At 36.8% G+C, this 11177-nt stretch overlaps 1 protein-coding gene across 2 annotated transcripts; it reads right to left on the bottom strand.

Moving 5' to 3' along the window:
* Window positions 1-3103: 3103 nt before the first annotated feature.
* LOC122014871 (mitogen-activated protein kinase kinase kinase 5-like) lies at window positions 3104-10146 on the bottom strand. 2 transcript variants are annotated; one of them, XR_006120783.1, is made up of 12 exons: window positions 9300-10146; window positions 8046-8576; window positions 7878-7965; window positions 7135-7197; window positions 6889-7052; window positions 6567-6642; window positions 5793-5852; window positions 4905-5024; window positions 3952-4161; window positions 3784-3860; window positions 3381-3703; window positions 3104-3271 (listed from the first exon to the last, which is right to left on the bottom strand). XR_006120783.1 is itself a non-coding variant. In XM_042571361.1 (11 exons), exons 1-11 carry the CDS (start codon window positions 9893-9895, stop codon window positions 3469-3471), a joined length of 2220 nt encoding a protein of 739 aa, XP_042427295.1. In that variant the 5' UTR covers window positions 9896-10146; the 3' UTR covers window positions 3104-3468. The 2 variants fall into 2 exon arrangements, 1 of the variants encoding a protein (XP_042427295.1); XM_042571361.1 differs by having other exon boundaries at window positions 3104-3703.
* Window positions 10147-11177: the final 1031 nt, after the last annotated feature.

Raw genomic sequence — 11177 nt, 5'->3', positions numbered from 1 at the left:
GAGAACAATGATTTTTAAAAATATAAATAGATCTTTTAAAAAATATGTTTATTTTTAAAAAAATTACAAATATTGAAACGTTCCTATATATATATTGCCATTGTCCTGAGCTTGCTCATTAGTTAATACGTCCTGCCTTATTCGTCTCATTACTTGAAATAGTTAAAATCTGTGAGTCGATAAACTCAACATATTCAAATCATATTATGCATTAATTAGTTCCTATATCCAGGTGTCCAAGTGGGGAATTCTAACTTAACTAAATCTTTATTCATAGTAATGTATTTTATTCATAGTAATGTATTTTACTTACACATGCGTACTAAAACATGAAGATAACCATATTGCATGCAAGGACATACACATAATTGTGAGCATAAGATCATAGACATGAGCATAAACATGCCTAGGCATAAACATAAACATACAAGAACATAAACGTGAGCATAAGAGCATAGGCGTGAGCTTGAGCATACATAGCATAAACATACACATGAGCATAAGCACGACCATTTGATGATATACTTCTTATAGGCAATGACATCCCTAATCTAGAATCTACCAAGACTTGGTTGGGAAAGTGTTTTTTAATGAAAGATCTTGGGGATGCAACCTATGTTTTAGGTATTAGAATATACTAAGATAGGTAAAGCAGGTTACTAGGGTTGAGTCAAGGTACATACATTGACAAAATGCTGAATAGATTAGATATGCAGGACTCTAAGAGAGGATATTTACCAGTGTCACATGGTGTACATCTTTCCAAGGCTATGTGTCCAGAAACACAAGAGGAAAGAAGTAGAATGGGCAAAATACCTTATGCTTTAGCTATAGGGTCCATAATGTATGTTATGATATGTACTCGACCAGATATCTCGTATGCATTAAGCATGAAAAGTAGATATTAGTTAGATCCTGGAGAAGGTCATTTGACTACAGTAAAGACTATCCTCAAGTATCTTAGAAGAACAAAGAACATATTCTTCGTTTTCATAGGAGATAAGGAATTAGTCGTTAGAGGATATATTGATGCAAGTTTTCAAACAGATTAGGATGATCTAAAATCATAGCAATGATATGTGTTTTGTTTGAATGGTGTAACTATTTGCCAGAGGAGTTCCAAGCAAGAGATAATTGCAAATTCAACAATTGAGCCTGAGTACATAGCAGCTTCAGAGGCAGCAAAGGAAGCTATGTGGACAAAGAACTTCATAGCGGAGCTTGAAGTGGTTCCTAGCATTGTTGATCCAGTTGTGCTATACTGTGACAATAATGCGATCATAGCACAGGCAAAGGAGTCAAGGTCTCATCAATAATTCAAGCATGTATTGAGGAAGTATCATCCCCAGGGCGTAGCATAGCTGGGGGCACATGGTTTCGTGGTCGAGAGGTCCAGGGTTCGATTCTCGGGGTGTCATTGTCTGGGGTTAGCGTCCCGGCTATGCGCTTTCAGCTGTGTACCTGCATTTATCTCCCTCCATATCCGTGGGACCGGCTCTAAGGGGCCGCTGATGTGGCGGTTCCACACATGTACTGAGGAAGTATCACTTCCTTAGAGAGATAGTTCAGAGGGGCGATGTGTTGGTTAGCAGAGTAGATATTAGCGAGAACATCACAGATCCACTCACAAAGGTCTTACCTCTACAAAAACATGAGACTCATATGAGGATCCTAGGACTGAGAGTCCATAGTGTTTGACAATAGTGCAAGTGAAAGATTGTTAGTGTGTGCACATATGTGCTAAGACACTCCTTATGTATTTTGTGGATAATTATTTCATAAAGGCAAATATTTATCATTAATTATTTACTTTTATGCATGTATATAATTAATAATAAAATCCCACAGATTAATAGATATATTAATCTGAAAACAGTCCTTTACCAGATAGATATCTAGAGGGGACATGGATATCTAAATCAACGCTGAGTATGACTAGGTCGAGATAAACTGAGAGATGGATATTCAAGTTATACTTAGGGGTGTCTTGAGTTTAGAGGTACATTAGACACGACCTGTTTAAGAGGAGATCATATATTAAGTATCATTGATCATTCCTCTTATGAACGAGTGTAACTGATTTATTGACTTGAGACCTTCATTTATTCTATGTGTGGAGTTATGCACTTTGACGCCTTTAAAAGTAGTCTTTAATCGGATTGTGATTAATACGGTAGTTAGATGTATGACAAAGCGTAGAGAGAATAGTATTGAATCAATAGAGGATTCATCGCTCTCTTGGATTAGGAGTTAACATTCTAGCCGCTTGATAGAGATATTAGTGACTCGAAATCCAGAGCTATGGGAGAAATGATTTATCATTCAAGAAGAGTCTATTATATCTGGGAAGTCAAGTAAAACAATTAATTTGGTAATGATGCATAATGTACCGAATTAATTGGGATATAGGCTTAGATGAAGAGATTGCATTATATAATAATCAGTTCATGGTGATTTATAGTTTATGACTGATATTAATTTTATCATGTTGGATGACTAAAAACTATTGCTAGATGATTATCTTAGTCTGTTTATGAATTTACACTGTCTTCGTGTATAAACCTAGAGGGTCGCACACTTAGCACATAAATATGAACATTATCTCTGATTGATTATTTTAGTGAATATTAAAATTAATCAATTTTACTATTTCTGAATAAGAATTAATTAGATTATTAATTAATTCAAAAATATGTGAAACTAATCGACATCAACATCAAATATGGATTTATTTAATCCAAAGAAGAGAAAATTCAAATAGTTATAATCATGATGATTAATCAAAAATTCGAGCACATGGGACTCTTATTAATCTATGATATTATTTACACCTATCGAGGACTCAAAGTATGTTTTATGTTATTTTTGTTTTAAATTATATGTAACACAAAGAGATCCATGATTTTAAGGACAAATCTAATTTTAATATATGTATTCTATTACGCTCCAATTCTAACAAAAATGACTATAGGATACCTGATTTGGGCATTTTAAAAATAGAAAATATGATTTAGATATTTAGGAAACTTAACTAGTTGGGTAAAAAGCTTTTATAAGAAAGGCAACTTATATTATATGACATCAATGAAATACAAACGAGGACTAAATCTAAACTGACATTTTAACTTATCGTTCACACTATCATACATGATGCATTTAAATGATGGACTTGAACAGAGTTTCAAAGTTCAGTAATGCAAGAACATCAATTTACAATCAGCTCTCTCACACTATAGCATAGCTTAAGGTTGAGCAGGCCCATCGGGATTATCTGTCAACAAATTGTTTCATTGTGAATAGAAAGAAAGAAAGAAATTTAGTAGAATTTTAGAATATATATATATATAAATATATATATATATATAAAAGAAGATATTTACAGATTATTAGGATCCCAATGGTTGAGTGATCATAGCTATTTAGTTGTTAGTCTCTGAAACACATCTTATGGAAAATAGCGACTCCATTTTAGAACGAAGTTGCATAATCTTTCCCCTCAAATCTGCGCTGTACATACAGCTGATGTTTTCCATCGCTTGACAGAGCACCATGTTGAGTAAGTGTTGACGAGCCCGCTGCATTTGATGCAGTGAATTTTGATCGAGGAGACAAGCTAGAAAAAAGCTTGGGGATCAAACGAGCTGAAAGATGGGATGTAGCAGACTCAAAATTCTCAGGATAAGATGGCAGTTGAATGTTATCACTGTTAATAAAACAATGTTAAGTCGCACTTAAATGTGGAGCCAAAAGAAACCAAGTCAAGATCTCATATAACGAGCTTACATAATAGATGTAGGCTTCCTTTTCACAAACAGGCAACGTTTTGGCTTGCCTCCATTGCTTGGACTGAAAGTATAATCCTGTGATAGAAAAGAACACATTTTTTTCAGCTTATCTAAAAATACAAAACTAGCATAATTCAGAAGTAACAAGAGGAAGTTTGAGACATACATTGGGTCTAATCTCTGTAATCGCCTGGACAGGACTATTAAGGCTGTGATGTTGGAATCTTTCTACAAAAGGATGCTCAAGCAACTTATTAGCAGTTGGCCTCTCTGCAGGGTTCCTCCTGAAACAACACTGGAGGAAGTCTTTGCCCTCCATGGACAAAGTCTCTGGTATTGGTGGATCATAATTCAAGACATTAAACATAGCTTGAGCCTGTATCAATCACAAATAAATTTACCCCAGATCCGCATGGAAAAAGAGAGATGAATTTCTTTAAGAAAGCTATCAAACAATTATGAATTGCTTTAAATATTTCACATGCTAAATTGTAATAGAAATAAAAGTTGCCAAGTAAACCATGGAAAGCAGTTTGAAATAATTTTGTCCTTTTTCACAAGAAACTCCCAAGCTGAAGTCAAAAGAACAGACTCAGAGAAAACCACAACATATCAATCCTTCAAGCACAAATAAGTACATTTTCCTTGGAATATGTTGCTACTTCACCAATTTAATCGTTTTTTTCTTATATATGTATGATTGAGCAATTAATTCCAGACAGGCATTGACTGTTATCCTCCACTAATCACCTCTACTCAATATGTGCCAACCCCCAAAGTCATTTTAACAAACATGGTGTTACCATAGTTGGGGAATATTAAAATGTTTGCCATCATATAGATTGCATCCTTCCTATAAGTCGAGAAAGCTATGTACTCGCTTTGCCTCAGTAAGCCTAGTTCAAGAAATGAGGTAGTTTCGCCAAAGTGTGCACATATGTTGGAAGTTAACATTCTGGTAGTGTAAATGAAAAGTTGAAAACAGAAAGGATAAGCTCCTTCACAATATCAACATAGGAAATAATGAATTCGTATAAAAAGTGGTATGCAACTAGGAGTTAGAAACTTAAACTGAAAAGCTGCAAGATCTCAACAACATAGCCTTAAAAGAATAAAAACCTCCTGTAGGCCACTCCATGGGTGATTTCCTGTGAACATCTCAATGATTGTACAACCCAGACTCCAGATGTCAACAGCAACATCATAAACAATTTTTTTGTTCATTGTGGCCTGCAACATCTGCAATGTAAAAGTAATTTGAGATCTACATCATAATAACAATGTACATGAATTGAAAATATAATTAATTTAAACTTGCATAAGGAAAGCAATTCTTTGAAGCCAGAATAGTCCAGTAGGTTTGATTGTAAATTCTTCCAGCAGAAATTATAGTGTTATTCAATTTTCAAAGAACTTGCTGGCTCCTTGGGAAGGGAATTTTTAAGCTGATTAACTAACTCGCCAACTTGAAAATCATAATAAAAAAAGAAAGTGGCTACTACAGACAGCCACACAGGAAACACTTTCTAATCCTACGTCAGTTACAAATTAATACTCAGTTGCTGCATTGACTGGAAAACATGCTAATTTTCCAATATAGTGAAATCTGACTGAAACCCTCGATGGGAGGCAACATTCCAATAAGTATAATGGAGTAAACATGGAAAAAAGGTTAAAGAGAGCAAGGATGGTCAAATTCCTTGACTAAAACACAGAGAGACCTTATATCCTAAAGAAGAAATTAACTAATGACAGAAGCTTTTCGTTGAATATAGTACTACCATGTCCAAGAACTCCTATACCAAAACTATCAGCGTCACATCATCATTCCCAGACTCCACTGTCCAGTAATCATTCAGTTCAATGAGAGTAGACTAAGTAATAATCATAATTATCATCTTTATTTTGGTTTATTGAAATGGTGCATTTCATTGTACCAATGAAAAAGGATTCAACCAATTAATTACAAACAAATAAATGGATGCTGTAATAAAGAGAAAAAAGTACCTCTGGAGCCATCCAAAATGCTGATCCCTTCATTGAATGACAATTCGTTGCTCCATTCAACTGATCAATAAAATCAGCATTCTGATTAATAACATGCCAGAATACTATTTATGTAGGTAAAATATTAAAATGCCATCCTGTTAATTCTGTAGTAACTATCAATTTCCTCCAGGACCGTCAAGTAATTTTGTTTTACCTCACTCAATTGCAATTGATGTAATTGTCTCTTCAGAGGGAAGCTTACTCAAGAAATTAACACCTAACGTTTCTCTTTATCCTTTCTCTCTTTCTCCTCTTTCTTTATTAATGCAATATACTGGTTTGAGGTTAATGACATAGTTAGCGGTGTTGGTTTGAGGTTAAAGGGATCATTGGTTGTGGGCAACATTAACTTCTAAAGTTTCATTTTGCCTACACGAAAGTATTATACTTTCATTTCATTATTGTGAAGTCTAGAATTCATCAGAGCTTTTTAGTTTTATGTAACAAGGTAAACATAAATAGTATCTATGTATCAGTTTGAAGGAACTTTTGAAGGTGTTAGTATTGATAGAGCTACTAGTGCAGTCTGAATCACACAGTAGTAGTTCAAATTATAGCATTTTATCATGTCCAAATATAGCCATGTAATGACTATCTTATTAACAAAAAAACAAAATATTTCTCCCACTATAAACAATTCCTCAAGCAGCATTCTAATTCATGAAAAATCAGGCAGACAGCCATGGAAGAAGATGATTTGCCCTTTTACTTTAAATGCTGTCAGGCACTTACATGCTTTGCCATCCCAAAATCAGCTAGTTTGACAACCCCATTCACATCAACAAGCAAATTTGCTCCTTTGATATCCCTGCAGGACCAATCTGTGTGTTACGATTCTGTTCTATAACTTGAAATGTTTCCTTTCTAGTGTTTTTTGTTTTTCCCTACACATTTAACAGTTTGTTATATACCTCTTTGATTTGGATAAATTCAGCATATAACATGAATTGGTTGCTCAAATTCAATTGTACGAACAGTTAGTAGACTAATGAAATAAACATATGACAAAGAACATCAATATAACTCAGAGACCCTTTTTTATGAAGACACTAACCTGTGCATGATTTTTTTATCATGCAAGTAAGCCAAGCCTTTAAGGATATGATGAGTAAAACTGCGGACTATGCGTTCAGGCAGAACTCCATAGTACTGCCGAACATATTTATTAACTGAACCAGGATGAACATATTCTAGATAAATGTAAAGCTGATTCTGGATCTACATAAAAGAAACAGAATAACACATAAAGTTAAAAAGGAAAGAAAATATTAAAGCTTCAGCATGACCAAAAAATACACACCATTTCACTTCCATAGTACTGAACAATATTCGGATGCTTAAACTGACTAAGGAACTGGATTTCCTGCCAGACATAGGACAAGCTTAATTGTCACATAAAGAACATGAAATAGTGTGATCTATATAAGTAATAGAAAGATTAACTAATGATGAGACAAAGCGTCAAAACAAAGGAAGAATAACTTAGAACAAAGGGTACCAGTAAGTTTGTAGCACAGAGAGAAGAAAATGATATGCTAAGTTGGATAGATCTGCTATATGAGAACATGACGTTTTCCTTGTTTAGATCTTCACCGAAGACTAGGTGATGGAATGACGCATATATGGAACAAAAATAGGATAGAAAATGATGTGCTAAAAAAGGGAAGAAAGTGAGAAGAACATGCAGGAGGAAAAGTTAGATCTGGAGCTTGATGGACAGAATCTGAAATGAAGAGGATTTTCTATTTGTATTTGGTTTTGAGTAGTGGCGAGATATGAAATTTTCAATGTCAGTCAAGTGCGCTGGAGGTTGTTCTTTTCCCGTAAGAGATCATTGCAGCTTTGTGGATGATGCACGCAAGTGTGACATAGAGAACACGGTCTCAAAACAACCAGTAAGTTTGCAGCACTGCTTTCATGAAAGTGAATTAGATGTGACTTTTCAGTGAGATTTGAAAATGAAATTTCTAAAACCATTTTTGCAAAATTGAATAATTTGACATTACTCAGTTGCCACAATCAGGATAATTTAAAGAATTTAACCTGTTCCAACTGCTTCAAGCATTCAGCTGATCTGGAATCATCAGGGATTATATTAACTTCTTTCATCGCACATAATGCACCATTGTAACTGTTAAAATAGTAAACAAACTTTTATATTAAGAAACAAGAAGACATTTCATAATTCAGCTATAAAATATGACTATCTACCTGTTGGTGGCTACATATACATTCCCAAACGTTCCACTCCCAATCAGTTTCCTTTTCCTCCATTGACTTGCCACTACCGGACCATCTATTTTTGATGAAGCACCAGGAGGGAGAGGAAGTGGGTGGACATTGACATTTCCACCCCTGTCATGCCATGCAGTCATGATGTCCGAGTGCATTGCTCTGTGCAATGGGGATGCCGGGGCACTATGATTTCTAGGTCTCCTGTAGTTTTTAATTGCCAGACCATATACTGGAGAATTCTCATTGCTCTGCATTATCTTAGGTGAAGCCTGAGACGAGGAAGCAGACACACTGTTTTGAAGGATTTCTGGCTCTGACAAGACGTGAAACCCTGGAATGCCATTGACGGAGGTAGAAACCAAAGACGCTACACCACTTGATCGCCTAGCGATACGCACAGGACTAGCAGCAGGACTTAAAAGATCACCGGTCAAAGCACTTTTAGCCGGAATATTCAATGCGATGCCATTGCTTGTTGTTCCGGTAGAATTTAGTTCTTTAGATGACCTGCAACAATGACATAACATGAGCCATCATTAATATGCTACAAAAAGGTAACAAAACCAGAAGGATCCATGAAATAATTATATGAAAGTGTCGAAACAGGCAAACAGCTGTCTTTTATTATGCTGGTGTGGGCGTTTAAAATGGTACCTATGCATTAAATTATAAGTTGCCCAAGGACGAGAGAAAGAACTCGGGCATCCCTCTAAAAATACAGCTGATGAAATAGAACAACAAGAGAGATGCTTTTCTATATCAACAAACACACATAGTTATTCCTTCAGGTGCAGGAAGTAATCTGATGCATCCGTGCTCTACAGGATGAAGTTGAATTTAAAAACTAAAACTAATTAATTGAGTAAAGCAAAAAATATATAGAGAGAGAAAGAGAATTACTTCCTTGCTAGTGGTTGAAAGGGCATAATCCAGCCAATATATAGAGAAACAGCTTAAGCGACCATAAGATGAAACCCATCCCCTCTACTATAGATGTCGAGAACCTTGTTTTTTATTTTCTCTCTCTCTCAATCTCTCTTTTTGGTTTCACAAGAATGTCAAGGATCTCCATAAATATGGAGACGAATTACTTGAGAACAGATTTCACACGAATTCACTTAATCTCCAAATGATCAGCAATTAGAGAAATAATTGTTGACCATGAATAGGTGGTTTCCAAATTCTCTTTGAACATCTAGAACAAGAAGGCAATAAATAAATAAAACATACCTCCCTAATCCTGAATCACGAGGTGTAGGCTCAGCAGCTGCATCAATTCCACCGCCTAACCCGTCCACCGTGCTAAAATCCCTTGGCAGAGGCCCACCCGCCGATTCTTCGGGAGAGAGAAAAACGTTCCGTCCCGATCTCAACTCTCTTGGCGGCGAAGCTCGAGTAACGGACTCTGGAAGTGGAAGCGGTCGCGGCGAGACAATCGGCGACGAAGCAGACCGCACCGGGACGTTGTAAAGTTCGCTTGGGGAGCGGGAGCGGGATACCGGAGTGGAACTCGTGGCGGCGGCAGAGGCGACGTGGTTGCTGAGCGACCCCGATACCGACGTGGAGCTCGATGCATCTTCCACAGCGTCCAGGCACAACGCATTGAGCTCGTGTTCCATGAGCCGGCGGAGATTGTTCTGGCGGATAAGGCGTGGTTGCGGTTGGCAGCGGCGTGAGGAATAATGGACGCGGTGATCCTTAGGAAGGCCGAGGCCGCTGCCGCCGCCATCAGTGCGTCCCGGAGAGGTGGGTGCGGAGGCTGAGGAGGGAGAATAAGACGAGAGAAGATTATTCCTGGGGATTCTCTTCCTGTTCCAAAAAGGCATGTCCAAGGGACGGCGATAGAGTAGAGGCGGAGAAGGCTAAGCAAGCTATCGCGGTGGTGGAATAACGAGAGAAACCAAACCCTAAACAGCGTCGCCCATGGGAGGATGAACCAAGAAGAAGGCAGAGGTCATGCTCGTCGTCGAAGCATTTGCTCTCTCTTCGCTGCTTCTGCTCCTCCATTTCGCTCTCACTCGGAGCACGCGTCTTTGAGAGGCACACCAAGTCTTTCTTCTGCACAGGGTCAAAACCGTTTTGGCATGTGTCGCGCTATGAATCAAGTTTCGGCTCTGTTCCGGTTCCGCTCCAGACTGACTGACAATTCTCTCTCTCTCCGTCTATCTGCAATCGCGTTATGATCGTAGATAACGCCCGTTATTATTTGTTATCGTTTCCGATTTAGTCACCAAACGTCCACTACCACCCATTTTGATGTCTAATATATTATACAATCGTTAAAGAAATGTAAACTGTTATTATATAAAATTATTATATTGCTATATAATCAAATTATTATTGTATTTTAAGGGGAAAAAACACTAAACTAACAAACAAACCAGGCTTTCTTTTCATTTGATTTCTATTTATTTGGATGTAAAAAAATACATTTATATTATTACACCACCAACAGCTGGCTAACGTGGACGTTCGCCCGTTTTGGTGAGCGCCTGTCTGGCTGCATCACCTTGGGTACGATTCAGAAATTGAGCGCCTTAAACGAAATGAAGCTGGGGCTACAACCTCAGACCGTGATTGAAATAATGCAGGGGATCGGCCTAGCCACGTACGGTCCTCTCTCTGGGTCCCATTAAGAAGACTTAATTACTTTGCCTTGATATTTATTCTCCGACACTGACCCAATATCTGACTTGCATAGGTAAACTTGCTTTGCCTCATTTTAATTTATTTATGACTTGTAAAAAAATTAATAAATGGATTAAATTGTTTATAAATGGAGCGTATGCATTTTAATTTATTTATTCAACGAATCTAATTGAAATTAAATGTCTAAAATAAATAAGAGACGACTTGTTAACCTAAATTGTCGACCTTAGATTGAAGTGTTTAATTTTTTTTTTCTTTACAGGAGTTTTTCCTGATTGTTGTAATACGACAGATCCAGAAAAATAGAACAAGAGGAAGCATGGTTGGTGATTCAGGACAAGCTGAGTTTTACTGCTGGGTCTTTTATTGAAATAGAGAAATCCTAAAATGAAATGAAAGGCCTTTTGGGACAATTGTTGAAAAAAGACAAAATTGACGAGGTCAAAGTCCACAGTAAAA

Source organism: Zingiber officinale, chromosome 8B (assembly GCF_018446385.1).
Source record: "Zingiber officinale cultivar Zhangliang chromosome 8B, Zo_v1.1, whole genome shotgun sequence".
NCBI lineage: Eukaryota > Viridiplantae > Streptophyta > Magnoliopsida > Zingiberales > Zingiberaceae > Zingiber > Zingiber officinale.
The sequence above is the reverse complement of the archived record's forward strand: the minus strand, read 5'-3'. Positions and strand labels throughout refer to the sequence as shown.